Raw genomic sequence first — 20,873 nt, 5'->3', positions numbered from 1 at the left:
AGTGTCATTCTAAGAGGACATCTGGCTCGTTGGTTTAGTGTTATGATTCTCGCTTGAGGTGTGAGAGGTGCCAGGTCCAACTCCTGGACAAGTCCTGGTTTTGTCGAATTATGATCGATGATGGGGTCATATGGGACATTAGCCACCTAAGGAAAAAAGTGTCATTGTATGGGCACCCCTGGCTCGTCCGTCTAGTGCAGGGGTGGGCAAACTTCTCGGCTCGGGGGCCGCATTGACTTTGAAAATCTGACAGATGGTCCGGGTCAGCACAAGATACGATACATATAAAAAACTGCATCCGTAAACAGTACATATGAAACATAAACAGAAAAAAAAGACCATTAACGCATTAACATGTGTATTAAAGTAAAAAAGTAAAGTCGGCGGGCAATAACTGCCAATTATTGTAAGTATTGCTTTAGAAATGGGAGAAATATTACCAAATCTCAATCCTCATAATGGATTGACTTCTCCTTTAGTCTTCATTAATGTCGTATCCCTGTGTTTTGATGTCTCAAAGACAAATCAGAGCAATGTTATTATAATGCTGAGATAGTGGACTGTTATTTGATACAAGTTGTGAAAATATGGAAGGAGGGTAAGGGTTTACCATAGAAATAAAAAATATATACTGTCACATCGGCTTAAAAGCCATACGGGGCCATATAGGGTATTTGACTGGTTACTGGCTAAATAGCCCCCGGGACTATTTGACCGGTTACCGGCTACGGAGCGACTTCCAATGCAAATTATTTCATTCTCTCAAGTTGAGCCAAGAAGGTATAAGTTTGACTTCAAGACACATACAGATGCACCTTATTTAAAGGCAATGAAAGAATACACAAGATAGTTAGAAAAAGGCATTACTGTATAAGAAAATTGAGTGTCGTTGAAGATTGTATTTACTTCACAATTCTTTCCGAAATGGTGGAGCCTAAATTAGGAAATTACAAATTAAATAATCAATAATGCGATGTAAATAGAGTTATTCAGTAATACAATTATATATATATATATTTATATATATATATATGTATATATATATATATATATATATATATATATATATATATATATATATATATATATATATATATATATATATATATATATATATATATATATATATATATATATATATATATATATATATATATATATATATATATATATATATATATATATATATATATATATATATATATATATATATATATATATATATATATATATATATAAAAATATAAAAAATAGTCATTAAATAGTATTCGAGGGTCACGGAGTGCCACTGCCCAATATAGACATTACAATATGGACGTCCTGAACTTCAGGTCATGTAACCAACCAATCTTAGGTGCTGCATTCAGCTTCATACCAAGTACTGGGTAAGAAAAGACCGCAGCGGTAGTGGTCTGCTCAGCCCAAAAATCAATGCATTCTAACTCCTTGGCTTTTTAGGGAGGCATCTCTTTTAGCAGAATGCTACAAGCAAAATGTTGGTGGGGTTGAAACTAACACATCAGACATTTTGACAAAGAGTCATAAACAATTTATATTCTTAAATTGTAGTATTCTTTAGATCCAGAATTTAAAAGTAAAAATACCTGAAGATGTCTATCATCTCTCATCTCATTTCTGAACCACTTTATCCTCTCTAGGCTTATGAAACCCCTGCATACTAGAGCCAATCCTAGCTGTCTCCGGGCCAGAAGCGGGGGACATGTTAAAACAATGGCCAGCTGATCACAGGGCACAAGGAGACGGACAATGACGCATACACACACCCATACCCAGGGGCAATTTAGAGTGTCCAATCAACCTACCATGCATGTTTTGGGAATGCGGGAGGTAACCAGAGTAACCCAGAGGAAACCCACACAGGCACAGGGAGAACATGCAAACTCCACAAAGATGGACATGACCTGGCTTTGAACCCAAAACCCCAGAGCTGTGAAGCCAACACACTAACCACTCATGACACTAAGCCGCACAGGTGAAAATGTGTGCATTTAATTTAATATTCCTACTTTTAAAACACAAAAATCTCTGAATTCTTTAACATTGTTACACTTTTGATATGCAAAAATGGGGCTCATAAAAAATTCATAATGATTAACGCAAAGCTTGAGGCACCGTCAGTGGCACGGTGGTGTGCAAAAACAACACTCATATTAGTGAGTTTGGGACTCAGCTCTCTCAACCATGGTTTCATATTTTGTCTTCCAGGTTAGTGAAGAGCCATATACACTAAGAACAAATTCTACATATTCAGTGCATGAATTATTGGCAGCGGTGGGATTTGGACCCACGCCTCCTGAGAGACTGGAGCCTAAATCCAGCGCCTTAGACCGCTCGGCCACACTACCAGTGAAAATTTAAGTAGCGCATGCATTAATTGTAAATGAACCTTAAACACCCTTATATTTAAATATTGAAACATGTAATTTGTTACTTGCAATAAGATTAAACACAATGTATCATTTAAAGCAAATGTTCTTAAAATTACCTAACTTTTTCTCAAAATGTAGCTTTTCGATTTAGTGTCACGGCTAGCTAGACTCGAACTGGACTTCGAGCTGCTCTCTTCACGCTGTGGCATTAGGAGACCAAATTTAACATTATCACCCCCTCTGTTTAAAATCTGAATTGAGAACCTGGCGTGAGGTACTGAGACAGTAGAGGGCGATAATGCTGCAGTACGTTGGCTGCCTCCAACCGGAAAACCTAAAGAGGAAGAAGGGGTGGGGTGTTCATTTCTGCATGGCTAGGATTTTAACTTTTTGTTTGTGCGCCTCTTGTTTCTCCTCAATTTGATTGAACGTAAATGAAACTAAACCTCGACAACATGCTCAAAATTAAATAGTTTGTGGAATCGGAGGCCAGTCCGTTTTTCTTCAATCCGTTTTGGGAGTCGTACTTTAGCCTAGCTGGCAGCTAACAAAGGAACACGTCGTCTGCATCAGCACGTCGTCAAGCGAACACAAAAAAGTGTGGAAAAATCGCCTGCGAGAATGAAGCCGGTTTCAGAAAAGTTTCAGATGGAACTTAATAGCGTGAAAGAGGATCTCTCATGTCATCAACATTCTATTGTTTGCAAAATGATGCAAGTTAAAGTTGTTCTTCACAAACTCGAAGGTACGTTCAGTTTTGACGATCATTATTGCATAATAGACCAATATATACTTTATGTTACACAATTGATATTTCATAATGAAATATTTAACGGGGTGGCAATGTTGTTTCTGATCGTGACTTTATTGAATGAATCGAAGCACGACAGCGCATAGCATTATGGGTAGAACTGAGAAGTGCTACAATGATGAATTACTAGATGTCGGCAACTGCTCTATATTCATTACTTTAATCTGTGGCATCTTCCTCCCTTTAGGTTACTGTTCTGTAACTTTAAAGTAACATTTTATTCACCTTAAACATTGCTGCCCACCATGACTTATTTTTCTGAACATGAACTATTCTTGTACAGTGGTACCTCCACCTACGATGAAAGTTTCGATCGAATAATTTGCCTGCGATATGATCGAGATGCGACCAAGCCAGGTGGCCATGACATGAGTGGCTGTTTACCACTGTAGCGTCTTTTTTGCCGCATCTCTTTTGTGTAACAGATATCTACGAGCTTTTGTGTAAAGTTACATTAAACATATGTTTGAGTGTGTATGTATATATTAATCCAAGTTAATTTAAATTTGTTAGTTTACGGGTGCGTTTTGCAGATAGTTCAAAGGAAAGTAAATGGGATCATTAAGAATCAAATCAATTCATTAAGACAGAAAAGCAGCAAAAACACAAAATGAGCAAGAGGAGCTACCGCCATAGGCTGCCACTTGAACAGCGCCATCTTGGTTGCGGTAGCAAAAACGGATCCAGACTCAAAGATGTGATAAAAATTGAAACCACACACAGGAGGTCTTCCATAAGATGGGGAACGTCTGCAGACTGTGATTGAGGTAGAGAATATGCAGAGTCACTCTTCCAAGCTTATCCACACAGTTCCTCAGTAGTCTGGAGCTGAAGAAAACAGTAGCAGAGTAAAATTCCTCAACTCAGTTTCCGGCCTGGTAAGCGCAGACAGCTCCTCCATCTTATCCCTTGATGGAAGGATTGGTCAGAGGTGTTGCTTCTTCTGCCGGCACTTTTGTCCTGTGCTGAATATCCACCGGTATAGAGGTGTTGCTCCTTTTGCTGCGTATTGTAACAGCTAGTCCCATGTGTATGAGAGCGTAGGCATGGCTGAATGGTTCCAAAAAAGAAGTACCAGAAAGAAGCCAAGCTAACAGAACAAGGAAGGTTGTAAGAACATCAAAGTATATAGTACAAAGTAAAGTAAAAATCAATGTATTATCAAATATTAAAATGTCATTAAAATAGATAGAAGGGCTGTAAAACCTGAAAGACATGAGTGGGCAGAAATACTGCCACCGGCAGCCGTGTGAAAGGCGCCATCTTGGAAAAAAAAAGATGAACTAAACAACGAGAGCAGCGATCAAACAATGATCTCAAAGTTGCGGCCCGAAGGCCAAGCCTGGCCCACTACCACTCCGTGATGCGGCCTGCGAAGCTAGTTCAAAATGAATGCTAAAATTCAAATGCAGCTTATAAATAAATAGAATATTAACTATCCCCAGAGATATTCACTACATCAATCCGCACAGACATTAAGGTATTGAGGCAAGAGCGCTTCACCTCATAGAAATACCAGTACCATCAGAGGAGGGGATCGAGACCACCTTCGACCCCAAGAAGGCTGAATACTTGAATCTGGCAGCCAAGTGCCAGAAAAATGTCTGGAAATGCACCATCTACCCAGTCGAGGTTTGCTGCCAGGGCTACGTTGGTCTTCTCCCACTGTTTTTGATCCCTTCATTCATTTTCTGATATGCTAAATCTTGTTATGGGTTGCTTGAGCCTATCCCGGCTGCCTTCGGGCCAGAGGCGAGGAACACCTTGAATCGGTGGCCAGCCAATCACAGAGAACGAGGAGAAAAACAACCATTCACGCTCACACTCGTACCTAAGGGAAATTGAGTGTCCAATCAGACATTACCTCTATTTCAATCTCATTAATCCCCCAAATAATAATAGACCTGCTACTGAATAAAAGTTAATGCTTTTTTAATCTCTCCCCTTTGGTGAAAGCATTTTTATGAAATTAAAATCACCAGTGAAGAAACTTTTCTGACCAATAGTGCCTTACTTTGAAAAATGCACCTATAAACAGTTTTCAACTCGTGTTGCTGTTGATGAAAATACTACAGGAGTAGGTACTGCATTTAGACAAAATGAATGTATGGCGCCCTCTTCTGTTTGGTTTCATTTCTGTGAACAAGAAATTCAGTCATTTTATAATTAGAAAATGGTTAATCAATTATCTTTGCAGGTTTCAGAAATGATCTTAGTGCTGATGGGCAGGAGTCTGTTGGCCTTGAAGAGGAATTTGAGCTCCAACAAATCAAAGAGGAGGAGCTAGAGTTCCCTCAACAACAAATGAGAGACGAGCAACATCCAATCAAAAGGGAGGAAGATCATTTCACCTGGTCACTTGGTGAGTTCGTGAAGAGGGAAGATGTTCTGGGCGTGGCAAGTGGAGGGGCGGAACCTGCAAACACCAAAACATGGCCCCGAATTAAACAAGAGGAGCAAGAGTTCCCTCAAAAACAAATAGGAGAGCAACTTCCAATCAAAAAGGAGGAAGATCATTTCACCTGGTCACCAGGTGAGTCCGTGAAAAGGGATTATCTGGGTGTGGCCAGCGAAGGGGCAGATTCTGCAAATGCCTCAGCATGGCCTCAAATTAAAGAGAAGCCAGAGTTCCCTCAACAGTGCAAAGGAGAAGACCAATCTCCAATCAAAAACGAATGTGTCAAATGTTCAACTGGTGAGCCTTTCAAGAGTGAAGATGATCTGGGCGTGGCCAATAGAGGGGTGGAGCTTCTGAACGGCAGCTCAACAGAAGGATGGCGAGCAGAAAATGTAATTTCTCCTTTATCAGAGGGCAACAAGTTGCTTGATGATGATGATGAAGATGTTTTGAAAAATCCCAGCGGTGACAAACTCTGCAAATGCTTTCAGTGTGGGAAAACCTTTGGGAAAAAGTCTTCTTTGAAAATACACACAAGAACCCACACGGGTGAAAAACCATTTTCATGCTCAGTTTGTGGTCAAAGATTCACACGGGAGGAACACTTAATTAGTCATGCAAGAATACACACAGGTGAAAAACCATTTTCGTGTTCAGTTTGTGGTCAAGGATTCACAAAGAAGGGAAACTTAATTATCCATGCAAGGACACATACTGGTGAAAAACCATTTTCATGTTCAGTTTGTGGTCAAGGATTCACAAAGAAGGGAAACTTAATTATCCATGCAAGGACACATACTGGTGAAAAACCATTTTCATGTTCAGTTTGTGGTCGGACATTTGCACGGAAGGATGAATTAGGAAGACACACAACAACCCACGCTGGTGAAAAACCATTTTCATGTTCAGTTTGCAGTAAAGCCTTTTCTAAAAAAGACAACTTAAAAACCCACACAAGAACCCACACAGGGGAAAAACCATTTTCATGTTCAGTTTGTGGTCAAAGATTCACAGTGAAGGCAAGCTTAATTAGCCATGCAAGAATACACACAGGTGAAAAACCATTTGCGTGCTCGGTTTGTGGTCAAAGATTCACAGAGAAGGGAGGCTTAAAAGTACACACAAGAATCCACACTGGTGAAAAACCATTTTCATGTTCAGTATGCAGTAAAGCCTTTAATACAAAGGAAAACTTGAAAATCCACGTAAGAACCCACACTGGTGAGAAACCATTTTCGTGTTCAGTTTGTGGTCAAAGATTCACAGAGAAGGGAGGCTTAAAAGTACACAGAAGAATCCACAGTGGTGAAAAACCATTTTCATGTTCAGTATGCAGTAAAGCCTTTAATACAAAGGAAAACTTGAAAATCCACGTAAGAACCCACACTGGTGAGAAACCATTTGCGTGCTCAGTTTGTGGTCAAAGATTCACAGAGAAGGGAGGCTTAAAAGTACACACAAGAATCCACACTGGTGAAAAACCATTTTCATGTTCAGTATGCAGTAAAGCCTTTAATACAAAGGAAAACTTGAAAATCCACGTAAGAGCCCACACTGGTGAGAAACCATTTTCGTGTTCAGTTTGTGGTCAAAGATTCACAGAGAAGGGAGGCTTAAAAGTACACACAAGAATCCACACTGGTGAAAAACCATTTTCATGTTCAGTATGCAGTAAAGCCTTTAATACAAAGGAAAACTTGAAAATCCACGTAAGAACCCACACTGGTGAGAAACCATTTTCGTGTTCAGTTTGTGGTCAAAGATTCACAGAGAAGGGAGGCTTAAAAGTACACAGAAGAATCCACAGTGGTGAAAAACCATTTTCATGTTCAGTATGCAGTAAAGCCTTTAATACAAAGGAAAACTTGAAAATCCACGTAAGAACCCACACTGGTGAGAAACCATTTGCGTGCTCAGTTTGTGGTCAAAGATTCACAGAGAAGGGAGGCTTAAAAGTACACACAAGAATCCACACTGGTGAAAAACCATTTTCATGTTCAGTATGCAGTAAAGCCTTTAATACAAAGGAAAACTTGAAAATCCACGTAAGAACCCACACTGGTGAGAAACCATTTTCGTGTTCAGTTTGTGGTCGAACATTTTCCCAACGGAGAAGCTTAATAGAACACTTAAGAACCCACACTGGAGAAGAATGTTTTCCTGCTCAGTCTGTGGCCACTGATTCGCTACAACAGTCTAATTAAAAAACTACACAATTGGAAAAACCTGAAAAGAATACTTAACCCGCACAGGAGAAAAGTCCTTTTTTTGCTCAATTTGTGGCAGGAACAATGTTCCCTCTAAGCTGAGCGCGTGCGCAATTGTGCACTACTAAGCAGTAAATAAAATCAAACCTTTGTTTTTACTCCTTTCCCCACGATGGCGCCGTTTACGGGGCAGCCAGTGGCAGTAGCTCTGTCCACTCTTGTTTTTTGTGTTTTACAGCCAACTCTAGGATCAATATGAGTAAATGATACATGCTGCTGTTCATATTTGTTGCTTGCATGCTTTCTTTTTGTAATGAGGGAAATGGGTTATTTTGAAAAATACTGCTTTAAATTTAAGAGGGGTTGATGTGTACTCCAACCTATTATGCGCATGCGTACTTTGGTGTCTGTATTGTTGCACACTTGGTTCTAAGTAAAAGACGTAAACGGATGACTGTGTCCTGGCTCTCTTCTTCAATACAGTACAGGCACGTTTAAAAAAGTAATTGCAGAGGCTAAATTTGAACCAAAAAAACGATAAATAGTCCCTCTGCTTTGAACAATTTACCTGTACACGATGATTAATTTAATATTAATCTTGATGCGTTCACTGTTTAAGTTCAAAATTTTGAATTTTTGCAGTTAATGACTTTGCGTTTAGCACAAGGCAATATGCCAAATGTTGTTTTTGACTTGACAAAACAAAATTATAGATATCAATCAGTTAAATGTGAAGTAAAATTGCCGTTAGCTGAAATGGCAGTTTTAAAAAAAAAAAGATGTGCTGCCTGCAAACACCAATATTACCCGTCGCAATAAAATAAAAATGTCTCGATGACTTTGCACGAAGCATTATAACAACGACCGGTTTAGTAAAAGCTTTAAGCCTCCTTTCCAATTTTGACAGACTTAATTTCCTAAGTTTCAGTCACGTTTTTTCATCACACGCATTCCAAAATTACATAAATGACAACAGACGGAAATGACTCTTTCATTCGGTCGGTGGCGAAACTAATTCTAAGTTGAATCCATCTTACCTCTAAGCATTTTCAGTATTTCCAAAAAGTTCAGATGGGTCGAAGACGTCCAACTGCAGAGTCTGACGGAATGCCATCCTCTGGATGCTGCATATTTGCGCTAGTGACATCAAAGAGCAAAGAGCTCCTGGTGACGTCACGCTCTATGATCTACTTTTGGACCAGGGCCTCGCCTCTTGCGGACCCCCAGATATGATGGCGGCAATTTTTGCAGTTTATTTCTCTCCCAAATGTCATTAATTTGTTTTATTAGTTTCATTGAATAATTCATTTCCAGTAAGATTCAAGTGGAGGTGGCCTGTGAAATTATGCAGACAGAGCAAGTGGAAGAGAACTTGCAATACAGACACTACATCAAAATAATGTTTTGGTTTTTATAACAATATTGTAATAATAAGGATAATCTGCTTAACAAATGATGACCACAACACCCTCAACAAAGTTTGTGGCAAAGTAACTATAAAACCAAAACGATTTCAAGATGGAACTGGATTGGACGCTTACCGATGACAATGGCAGGCAATAAATTAAATGCCATTACCTATTTAATGCAACCTTACATGTTATTGGAGCCGTAACATAAGTAATTTTCTGTTTTGAATCATTAAAATGCCTTTTCTCTTTCATCTCATTACATCACAGAAGGGTGGTCCTTTGACTCTTTCATCTTCAACAACATCACAGACTGGAGCCACACATATATATAATTGTGAGGATGGGTTTACATAGAATTTACCTGAATCAGTTCAGAAAGACCGCTTGCTTAATAATCCAGCAATGGAAGCTCTATCTTTCATAAAGTAGGTAAAAACTAGAAATGTCATTTTTTGCAAGATTATTATTTTTATTTGATCATTGGACATTCTAAACTGGAAAATTGTAACCATTATTGATAGTCTGCTTGTATCTCATGATCTGCTCTTTATAAATGGTACTTTTTGATCTTGCATTATCCTCAAATTCCCAAAGACGCTGTGTTTACATTGTATAACTGTTTTGTTTTCTAGAGTGCACTTTAATGTCAGTGTTTACTGTGCAATTGAAGAACTCCTCCAGATGCAACCCACTTCTTTGTCAGAGCGGGAGCAGCACATGTACAATGTCGAGGCAAGTCATGCCGAATGGAATCAATATGGCTTGCTTATACTCCGTTTAAGTGGAGCATATCAAGATAGTTTTGCTGTGTGCTCATGCAGAAAACCTACATGAGGCAATTTATGCTTTTGGAGAAAGAGAACAAGGTCCCATCCAAAATCTCAACTGAAACCATGAAGCAGTGGTTGCTGAGCAGAAGAAGCTTCCAGCATGAGTGAGTACCAAAGGCTCATGTGAAAATACACATATGTACATGGAATAATCTAGTATGTATGCCCATCTTAAAGGTTCTGCAGCTTTGAAACCAAACTGCATCCTGAGATGTTCGCTCTTCTGCAGGAGGTGAGTTCAGAAAAACAGTGAGGATACTGAATCTGGAATTATTTAAATAGTGTGTGTTGTAATGCAATATTTCAATGGTTTTTTTTGGGAAGGATAACTAAATTCATGTGTAAGCATAAGACATTATGATATACCAAAGAATTTTGGCCATCGCGGGAGTTTATGTATGCAGTATAGCGACATTCAGGTCCCTTTCCATTCACTTGAACGCATCAGTGTGATGAGGAAGAATAGTTTTGAAACGAACTGATGTTCCAATTGATGATGTACCATTTTGCATTTTCATAATCTAATTTTATACTTATATCTGCATTTGAAAGAATAATATCGAACATGCGCATTTATTAAGGCCAAATTGAAATAGTAAGAACAATAGTCAAAACTTCCTTTAACCTGTGACTGTGTTTATGCATGCGGGCCTAGACGAAGGCAAGGCGAATGTGCCTGAATCAGATGCACGGACAAGTCTGCAAGGATTTCACCCAAGAAGAACACCTTTCGCAATTGTTCAATAGAAAGGTAAGGAAATTATTGTCTTTACAAAATGACCCACGTGAGACAATTTGTAAACTCTCTTTGTTGTTTTGTTTTGCAAAGGTCACACTCGAAGGCGTCCGCAAGTACCTTTCAATCGCGACCCCCCCTAGCCGAAATGGACGTGAAGATATTTCTGCAAAATCTAAACCTGGCCCTTCAGAGATCTTTGAGCAGCACTGAGATGACTGAGACACAAAGACTGACACTGGATTTAGATTTCCACCGTGCCACAGCGCCCATTGTGAGCCGAATCCTCCAGTCGGCTCTCCGTTCTTTTTTTTCAAAGCTGAACACAACTGGGAATGAGGAGCCAATAACAGCAACATTGGAACAAAGAACCGAGTGCACCAGGAAAGAGATTGCCAGTATGCTCACCGACGCTGTGCTTTCCATCCCGTGTGTCCGTCAACACACGACACAAGACAATGTGCTGGACACTTGCACTGCCATTGCTGAGGAAAAAGCTTTTCTCTAACCTTCTTAAAACCTCTGCAAACTTTCAGTTGCTAAACTGGGATTGCACCTCGTTCACTGCACGGTTAAAAGTCAAGTTTGCTATTGGGGAAATGCTCAATAATGGCAATGATCGACTTCTTTTATTTTGAAGGTCAAGCTCAAATGATCTCCATGCACTAAAATGCTATGTTTATACTGTAAATATCAACATATATTGGTGTGTGTCAATCTAATATAAACATACATCTATAATTTTGTGTGTTTCTCAAATGTTCTTACACATCTACGGTTATGTACACTGTGCCCTAGTAACTAGTGTCCTAAAATAATAAACTTGTCATTTATTTCCGATCTCTAATGTCTTCCACTGTATTGGGACAATGAAAACAACTGCGAAGAAAGCGAATGACGCTCCACTTCACTGGATTAATGTGTTGAACACATATTTCATAGATAATACGCATCCAGTTAATAGTTCTCTTTAGAATCTTTGTCCCAATGTTGTCACCTACTGGAAGTTTATCTTTATAAAAATAAAATTCTTGGAAAAACCTAGTTCTGGTGCTGCAGGTTTTGCTTGTTTAATTCTGGCAACACAAAATATTTTTAAATATTCTTAAACACGTTTCCCAAACATTTGAAACAAATATTGGTGCCTTAGTCTACGTATGTACTAATTCAGAGTCAGAAATGTTGCTAATTTGTTCAAGGAAATGCTTGAAACTAAGGGATTTTCACCCAGTAAAATTAAATATATACAGTGGTACCGCGACTTATGATCGTAATCCGTTCCGAGACTGTGTTCGTATGACAAGCATATCGTAATCAAGCGGACGTTTCCCATTGAAGTGAATTGAAAACAAATTAATTTGTTCCAACCCTTTGAAAAATTACCAAAAACAGGATATTGGATTGGAAAAAAGGTTTCATTTGTTCTAATTCGCCATATATTGACAAAGTGATGAATAATGAGTGGTTGATTAGTAATAAAATGTGTATAATGAATGTAAATTTAGACGCATTTCGCGGAGTGGAGAGACAATGACACACATGGAATAGGGGTTGGGGGCTGTTCGGCGGTCCTTCATGGGTTTGTGTAACGGTAATGCCTTCTCATCTGCCTCGAGGAATGTCCACCTGAGCACGACATTTTGATTGTATCTCGGGCGAATTATTCGACCGAAATTTTCGCCGGAAGACAAAAATATCGTATGGTGAAGCGGTCATATCACAAGGTTCGACTATTGTACTAGTAGGCCATGAGTCAATTTGAAGTCCAAGTTGATTCCTTTTTCTAACAATCAGCCGAAGTAGCTCAGTTGGGAGAGCGTTAGACTGAAGATCTGAAGGTCCCTGGTTCAACCCTGGGTTTCGGCAGCAAGTTGGATTTCGCAAACCCACCCTAAATCAACTGATTCCTTGTATGCCATGAGGCATTTTGCAGTCAAGTTTGACTCTTGTCACCGACATGATCCGAATTGGCTCAAATAGTGAACGATGGAGTGTTCCCTGAATCGATCTCGATCTTCGTCAGTCCATTGGACTCTCTAAACCAGATCAATATATGTTAAAACTCCAATTGTAATATTGTACTAGTAAGCCATGAGTCAGTTTTCAGTTCAAGTTGGTTGTTATTTTTATCAATCAGCCGAAATTGCTCAGTTGGGAGAGCGTTAGTGATAGGTCTGAAAATGCAACTCCAGGAGCGGGCTAAGAAAGAGTGAGATCAATTTAAATACGAAAAAGGTTTATTACCAGACTGTAAAGTGGAGAGTGAGAGCTCTTACAGTGGAGTCCTGTTCAGCGCAATGTTCTTGCAACTCTTGTCGAATGACCAGTGAGTGTGTCTTAAATACAGGCAAAACTGACAGTTGTCAGTAGGACTTTGGACAGTTACGTTTCAGTCATTTGCAGGGCAAACAGTAATTGATCAGTGTCGGACAGTTTAGTATTTGTGCTGACATATCAATCCAATCACAAGACTAAGATTTATTGTTCAGTCAGACAGTTGGGTGTTTATGCTGACATGCCAGTCATAAGGATGACTTTGATGTTGTTATATTTACAAAAACTAATAATGTATGAACAAGCAATTGCAAAGAGACTTTGTCTTATCTTACAAATTCTATTATGATTTTCTACAGGCTTCCTCATTGGAGGCTAAGCAAAGTTCAGAAACAATGTTCTGCCCGCTTGAGTATGAAGACAAATTTAATTTCACAACAATTTGGGAAGAACAGAAATGTGTGAACGAACCTAGATAGTATTCCCTCACTGAGATGGTTCACAACTTGGGTGGCATCTTCTGCCTTCTGGAGCAGAGAAATTAACCGATCACAGAAACTGAAGAAACATCAAGACAACATCTTATGTTATGCCAGGGCAAAAGTTGAAGTTATGCTTACTATTCCATGTGCTTTACCCGAGACTCGCACATTCACGCATACACATCAAAAGTAAATAAACATTACTAAACATAATCTTCCTTCTCACATGCTAAACACTGTACAGTCGAACCTTGTGATATGACCACTTTGCCATACAACATTTTGTCTTACGACAAAAATTTCGATTGAACAATTCGCCAGTGGCAGTAGCTCTGTCCACTCTTTTTGTTTTTCATGTCTTACAGCCCCTCTATCTTTTTTTAAATTACATTTGAATATTTCTTATAACATTCATTTTTACTTTACTTTGTACATTATACGTTTTATTTTAATGATGAGTGATGAGTATGTTAATACTTTACTTCTTTTTTTTCTGCTTATGTTTCACATGTACTGTTAACGGATGCAGTTTTTTTATATGTATCGTATCTTGTGCTGACCCGGCCTATCTGTCAAATTTCTAAAGTCAATGTGAAAGTCGTGCCAGGGGTGCCCATACGGTGACACTTTTTTCCTTAGGTGGCTAATGTGAAATATAAATTTTATTCTTATATTTAATCTTGCACCCTTTTGCACTCTGATGTATTAAAAGTTACTAGAATAGAATTCAATTTATACCTATTGGTTAAAATGTGCCCAACACGTTTTGTACTCCACCTCCTTCATTTGTAATAACGCCTCCCATTCATATGACTTGTCTTATCTCTATTAAAAACACTGTTGAAGCAGCTTTTCAGCGGGAAATAGCTTTGGGGAGCCTGGAGAGTTGTCACACTCTCCGGCCTCTGAATTGTTGCATCCCCGCCTGTTAGGTTCATTAATAATTACCTTCGTCCGTAATTATCAATAACTGCAGGCAGACATCTTATTCAATTATTGACATTTAATTAAATAGAATGGATCACAGGTAAGTAACCTTAAGGGAGGCGATCTTCCAAAGTATCCCTCTCGAACAGTATTTTGCATACAGCTTTAAGGCATTAAAACAAAAACAATCACGCCTTCATTTGAACTAACAATCATATAACAATTACATAAAGAAGCCCGAAGTGCGTCACGAGTGTTATGGACGTGGCAGAAACAATATCTTTGTTATGGGCTCCGTTGCTGGAAATGGCAGATATCGAGTCCTTGCCTGATCAACAACCCTCACAGTCCGATACTGCGTATTTGGATGTAGCGTCAACAATCCTTGGAGAAGCCCATGTGAGAGTGGACTAGGCGGCAGTTTATGACCTCGCAACACTTTGAGAATAATAAGAGAATGATTTAACAAAGAAATGACTTAATACAACTATATTTATAATAGTAATACAGAATAAACCCAACACCGCCTCTGCAGACACGGCCTTAACTTTCATTATATCTGCCTCAGTATGTCTTCCAATGTTCTAGTTTATTGAAGTATTGGCCAACAAGCTAGAGGTGCTCTTAAACTGACACTTTTTTTTCTTAGATGGCTAATGTCCCATATCACCCCATCATATATCTTAATTCAATAAAACCAGGGCCCATCCGGGAGTTGGACCCGGGACCTCTCACACCCGAAGCGGGAATCATACCACTAGACCAACAAGCCAGACATGATCATACAATGACAATTTTTTTCTCAGATGGCTAATGTCCCATACCACCCCACCATATATGACAATTCCACATTTTTTTTCTCAGGTGAAGCATGTGACATATCAACCCCCATAATAGATCACAATTCGACAAAGTTATGTCTCATCGAGGAGTTGGACCCAGGACCTCTCTTACCCTAAGCAAGAACTACACCACCAGACCAATGAGCCAGACCTTGTTAGCATTATTTTAAAACCTACAAATGTGTCAGATCTGTTTAGCCTGACCTTTATGGACATGCTTGTGACTTGCTATCTTAACTCATTATCTGCCAGAGCAAGTGATCCTATTTCACTCCCATTGACGACGACAGGCATGCAATACAATTTGACCAGAGGGATTGCAGTCAAAGTGGATTGGACATCTCTCCCTGTCAATGGCAACTAATGACGCTCACACCTAGTGGCAATTTAGAATGTCCAATGTGGGATGAGACCGGAGTACCCGGAAGAAACCCACACAGGGGATAACATGTTAACTCCATACAGTTGGACCGACCTGGTCTTGAACCCAGAACTGTGGGGCTAACCGCACCACCAGGCTGCCCCAAATGTCATTCATTGAATCAAAAAATTTACCTTATACCCGATTCCCATACTCTGAAAATGACACATTGAAAATGTGAAGTGAATTATTAATTTTAAGAATTAATAATTATAAAGATCAGTTTTTCACAGCAACTGCAACACTTGAAAGTGAGGTATTTTGCATCTGCAAAAAAAAAGTAATAATTGTAAGTAGCAGAGAATGGTTTCGATCCATTGACCTCTGGGTTATGGGCCCAGCACGCTTCCGCTGCGCCACTCTGCTTCTTCCAATCATTACCTGTTGGGTTTATTCGATAATTATATTATATATGTGTGCAGTTAATAATTTTTGTATGAAAGCTTCTTTAAATTGTCTGAAGAGAACTCGGGGTCGTATCAAGTCACTGAGTCCTCGTGCCAAGGACTGTTGACCTGTCATCTCAATTTTAACTGGCACTTTGGCTGATAGCCAATGTTACTTTACAAATCGAGTGGAAGGATTTTTTTGTTTTATACAACTGTGAGAATTTGTGTTTTTTTTAAGGTTTTGTTGTGATTGAATGTTTGACCACGGACTGGGCAGGGAAAAGGTTTTTTTTTCCTGTGTGTGGATTCGTTCTGTGATGCTTTAAATTGGCCTTTCAAGTGAATTTTTAACTACAAACTGACAAAGAAAATATGTCTAACCTGTCTATGTTCTTTAGTGTGATTTTAAGGTTTTTGGCAACTGAATTTTTGACAACAGACTGAGCAGGAAAATGGTCTTTCACCTGTGTGGGTTTTCGTGGATTTCGGATATTGTAAAAACATAGTAAATCATACCACATGTCAAAAAGCTGTCACAAGCGTACTACCCGTGTGCATCTTTTCAAATTAAAACTTTCTTTAAACGTTACAAGCTTATTCCCTACAATGTTTGCAGTTGTTTAAATATATAGACATCATCTTTAAACTTTTTAGGTGGTCTAATACGATTAAAGTCAGAAACTGTATTGTAATATAAGTTGAATCTTAACATTTTGAGATTGAAAAGGAGCTTATATTTATTACTTGACATATGTGCAATTGACTTTGTTAAACGATTTTAGATTTATTTTTGGGGTTATGCTTCAAAATAGTGTGTTACTAAATTGCTTTGTATGATGTGGAAAAAGGATACATTTTCAATGTGAAATTCCCTATCACTGTCAAATTTAATATTGTCAGGTATATTTTCTCATAGGTTGGCAAAAATTATTAATTTAATATCAATGTTACTATTTTTAAACATTAAAAATTGGCAATCTTCTTGAGGATTAGCATTAGTGTCTCTCATGACACCAAAATGTCAGTAATTTAACTATGGAGGGGTGCCCAACTCCGGTCCTCGAGGGCCCCTTTGCGGTCTATTTTTCATATCTCCCTCCTCTACCACATCTGAACCAAATGGTCAACTCATCAGGCAGCTGTCCAGAAGCTTGATAACGATCCCAATTATTTAATTCAGGCGTGTTGATGGAGGGAGACATGGAAAACCAATTTGATAGTGGCCCTCGAAGGCTGGAGTTGGGCATGCTAATGTAATGTAAATTTCATTCATTCATATTCCATACTACACATCCTAGCAAGTGTTGCGGGGGTTGGTGGAGTCTATCCCCCAGGCATCAAGCAAAAGGCAAACAACACCGTAGGGCACAAACAACCATTTGCACTCACAATCAGACCGCCACTATTGGGAATTGAGGCCACGCCTGCCTGCAAGTCAGCCGGGTGTCCCACTGCATACTCAGAGATCTGGGATAGATTGCTGTAGGTTTGTTGAAAACTTCCACACGCTCATATAAGGTAGTGTGGCCGAGCGGTCTAAGGCGCTGGATTAAGGCTCCAGTCTCTTAGGAGGCGTGGGTTCAAATCCCACCACTGCCAATATCTTCTGATCTTGTTGGGAGTGAAGTTACAGACAGGCATGAGACTGTGTCACATTTTGAAGCAACCGGCTGCTGGGAAAGGTCTGAGGCCTGAGATGACAACTCGGGCTCGGCTCCGAGGAACTCTCTTATCTTCCCAAGGTGAATGTTGCTATTATTGAGTTTCAGCATGATGTCATGGAAAAGTACAGTAGTTGAGATTATAGTAATCATGGAAAAGTACAACAATTGAACACTGAGAGATGTTGAGAAGAGATTATAGACATCATAGAAAAGCATAATATTAAGACAGATTATAGACAGGATGTTCTTTAGAAATGCACATATTATTAAGACTACAGTTTTAAGCAACTTCACACATTGTTGCAGAAATTGGTCAAGATTGGAAACCTTGGACTGACATATTAACTTGTGAAATTTATTTCTGAAACAGGGATTTCCCAAACGGGGGATAATTGGGTGATGTTAATGGTGTGTAAAGAACAGGCGCCAGCACTATGTGGGGCTACTTTTGTAAAAGGGTGGTCTCAGTTGAAACATTGAGAGGACAGGTAAGATAAGATTTCTGACTTCATAAGATGCATGAAACACCTCAATATTGATTGGAAAGATTATTTTTCAGCAAGCAATACCATGAAACTATAGGGAACTCTTTTATAATGGGTTTGACGTCTCCATATGCGAAAGGTGAAAGGGTTTCAATTGAGACTAAACCATCTTACAAAGGGCTAAAACAAACTACCAGACAAGGAAATACGATCGGATATAACAACTCACTCAATCACCATTCTTTGGGGAAAGTGTTTTTACAAATGAAAAACGTGTCCTACTTGTACAGAAAAATATTGAAAGTGTCTATCCTGTTCCTGTAAATGGGAAGTCAATTTTTCCACAGTTTAATCATTTTACCTGCTTAAACCTTACAGCGCATAGTCTGAAGCTGGTGGCGATAAATGAGATGTGGTATGTCGCCGTTCTAAAACAAACTGCACCCCTGATACCACATTCTGACCTATGGTGGTGGTGTGGTGGAGATAAATTATACAACTCCTGTCGAAACGTGGCAGGACTAAGTGCTTTGGTCTCACTGCTCTTACCAGTGTCTGCTTTTCCATCTACAGTGGAGGAAATACAATTGGCTGCTCAGAAATCTGGTGTGGACATTGTCGAGCGGCATGAAGGGAAGGAGATCCAACATACATTGATGCGATTGGCATCCCCCGGGGCGTACCAGATGACTATAAGCTGGCTAATCCGATCGCAGTAGGATGGGAGTCCCCAAACAAAAATGTAGATTGAATAAATTACCTGCAGTACAATGTCCAAAGATTGGAAATTATACTGAAAAGGGATTTGTGGCCATAAAGGACCAACTGGCAGCTACCAGTCTGATGGCGTTCCAGGATCGCATAGCGGTGGATATGATCCTTGCGTAACAAGGGGGCATGTGTGCAAAATGTTTGGAGAACAACGTTGCACCTACATACCGAACAACACGTCACCCGATGGGTCCCTCACCACCCCAGATCCAACTCCCAGACGAGCACTTGCTTTGTCGAATTGTGATCTATGAAAGGGGTTGGTTGATATGTCACATACTTCACCTGATCAGCCATCCAAGAAAAAAAGTGTCACTATATGGGCACCTCTGGCTCGTTGGTCTAGTGGTATGATTCTCGCTTCGGGTGCGAGAGGTCTCGGGTCCTACTCCCGGACGAGCCCTACCTTTGTCGAATTGTGATCTTTTATGGGGGTTGATATGTCACTCACTTCACCTGACCAAAAATTTCACTTTATAGGCACATCTAGTTTGTTGGTCTCGTGGTATGATTCTCGCCTAGCCCTTGCTTTGTCGAATTGTGATCTATGATGGGGTGATATGGGAGATCAGCCATGCAAGAAAAAAAGTGTCACCCATTGGGCACTCCAGGTTTGAGTCTGTGAGAGGTCCCAGGTCCAACTTGTGGATGAGACCTATTTTTGGCCACTTGAGAAAAAAAGTGTGAGGCAATGGGCACCCCTGGCTCGATGGTTTAGTGGTGCCAGGTTTCCCAGGACCAACTCCTGGACGAGCCCTGGTTTTGTCGAATTATGATCTATGACGGGGTCATATGGGACATTACCCACTTAAGGAAAAAAGTGTCATTGTGTGGGCACCCCTGGCTCGTCTGTCTTGTGCAGGGATGCGCAAACTTTTCGGCCCAGGGGCCATATTGACTTTAAAAATCTGACAGATGGGTCGGGTCAGCACAAGATACAAACGATACTTATTAGAAAACTGCATATGTTAACAGTACATATGAAACATAAACAGAAAAAAAGACCATTAACGCATTAATGTGTGTATTAAAGTAAGTAAAGTTGGCAGGCAATAGCTGCCAATTATTGTGAGTATTGCTTTAGAAATGGGAGAAATATTACCAAATTTCAATACTCACAATGGATTGACCTTCCCTTTAGTCTACATTAAAGTCATATCCCTGTGTTTTGATGACTCAAAGACAAATCAGAGCAATATGTTGGGTTTATTCTGTATTACTATGATACATATATGAGTAGTAATTCATTTCTTTGTTAAATCATTCTTCTTATTATTCCTAAAGTGCTCGAGGTCATATACAATCGTCAAGTCCTCTCTCACGTGGACTTCTTATCCAAGGATTTTTTATACAGCAACTCACCCAATCTGTGGCTTCGAGATCGATTTTATCTATTTTGCAACGGAGCCAGGGTCACTGGCCTATAACAAAGATCTTGTTTCTGCCATTTCCACCATAGTGGCCATACCTCGTGACACACTTCGGTCTTTCTTTATGTAATTGTTATATGATTGTTAGGTCAAATGAAGGCTTGATTGTTTTTAATCCAAATGTTGTTGGTTTTAGTGTCCTGTTTTGTTATTGGTAGAATACCTTGATTGATATTATAGTTACAGATGTTGTTTTTGCTTATGCATTATGAAATAATCAACAACCTTGTAAATTGTTTTGATTCATGGCAATGAGAGTCGTACGAAAATGTCTATTTGAGGAGATGCTTCGGAGAGAAGGGGAAATCCTTGTTGCTTGATGTACCTCCCCTTAAGGTTCTTATCCGTGATCCAATCTATTTCTTTAAATGACAATAATTGAATAAGATGTCTGCCTGTAGTTA

At 39.4% G+C, this 20,873-nt stretch overlaps 2 protein-coding genes and 4 non-coding genes across 7 annotated transcripts; 4 read left to right on the top strand and 2 right to left on the bottom strand.

Moving 5' to 3' along the window:
- Positions 1 to 2,284: 2,284 nt before the first annotated feature.
- trnal-uag (transfer RNA leucine (anticodon UAG)) lies at positions 2,285 to 2,366 on the bottom strand. The gene has a single exon. It is a non-coding gene; the product is annotated as a tRNA-Leu (tRNA).
- Positions 2,367 to 2,677: 311 nt separating this feature from the next.
- LOC144213342 (uncharacterized) lies at positions 2,678 to 9,280 on the top strand. The gene is made up of 2 exons (XM_077741755.1): positions 2,678 to 3,135; positions 5,399 to 9,280. The coding sequence occupies exons 1-2, from the start codon at positions 3,012 to 3,014 to the stop codon at positions 7,801 to 7,803; spliced, it is 2,529 nt and encodes an 842-aa protein (XP_077597881.1). The 5' UTR covers positions 2,678 to 3,011; the 3' UTR covers positions 7,804 to 9,280.
- Positions 9,281 to 9,319: 39 nt separating this feature from the next.
- On the top strand, positions 9,320 to 11,828 carry LOC144213411 (uncharacterized). 2 transcript variants are annotated; one of them, XM_077741864.1, is made up of 6 exons: positions 9,320 to 9,552; positions 9,851 to 9,950; positions 10,040 to 10,152; positions 10,226 to 10,280; positions 10,704 to 10,799; positions 10,878 to 11,828. In XM_077741864.1, exons 2-6 carry the CDS (start codon positions 9,900 to 9,902, stop codon positions 10,995 to 10,997), a joined length of 435 nt encoding a protein of 144 aa, XP_077597990.1. In that variant the 5' UTR covers positions 9,320 to 9,552; positions 9,851 to 9,899; the 3' UTR covers positions 10,998 to 11,828. The 2 variants fall into 2 exon arrangements, with proteins under 2 accessions (XP_077597990.1, XP_077597989.1); XM_077741863.1 differs by having other exon boundaries at positions 9,320 to 9,643.
- Positions 11,829 to 12,577: 749 nt separating this feature from the next.
- trnaf-gaa (transfer RNA phenylalanine (anticodon GAA)) lies at positions 12,578 to 12,650 on the top strand. The gene has a single exon. It is a non-coding gene; the product is annotated as a tRNA-Phe (tRNA).
- A 3,374-nt stretch (positions 12,651 to 16,024) lies between these two features.
- trnam-cau (transfer RNA methionine (anticodon CAU)) lies at positions 16,025 to 16,096 on the bottom strand. The gene has a single exon. It is a non-coding gene; the product is annotated as a tRNA-Met (tRNA).
- A 1,540-nt stretch (positions 16,097 to 17,636) lies between these two features.
- trnal-aag (transfer RNA leucine (anticodon AAG)) lies at positions 17,637 to 17,718 on the top strand. The gene has a single exon. It is a non-coding gene; the product is annotated as a tRNA-Leu (tRNA).
- The last annotated feature ends 3,155 nt before the right edge of the window (positions 17,719 to 20,873 follow it).

Source organism: Stigmatopora nigra, chromosome 20 (assembly GCF_051989575.1).
Source record: "Stigmatopora nigra isolate UIUO_SnigA chromosome 20, RoL_Snig_1.1, whole genome shotgun sequence".
Lineage (NCBI taxonomy): Eukaryota > Metazoa > Chordata > Actinopteri > Syngnathiformes > Syngnathidae > Stigmatopora > Stigmatopora nigra.
Note: the sequence above shows the minus strand (reverse complement) of the source record. Positions and strands in the feature narration are given on the sequence as shown.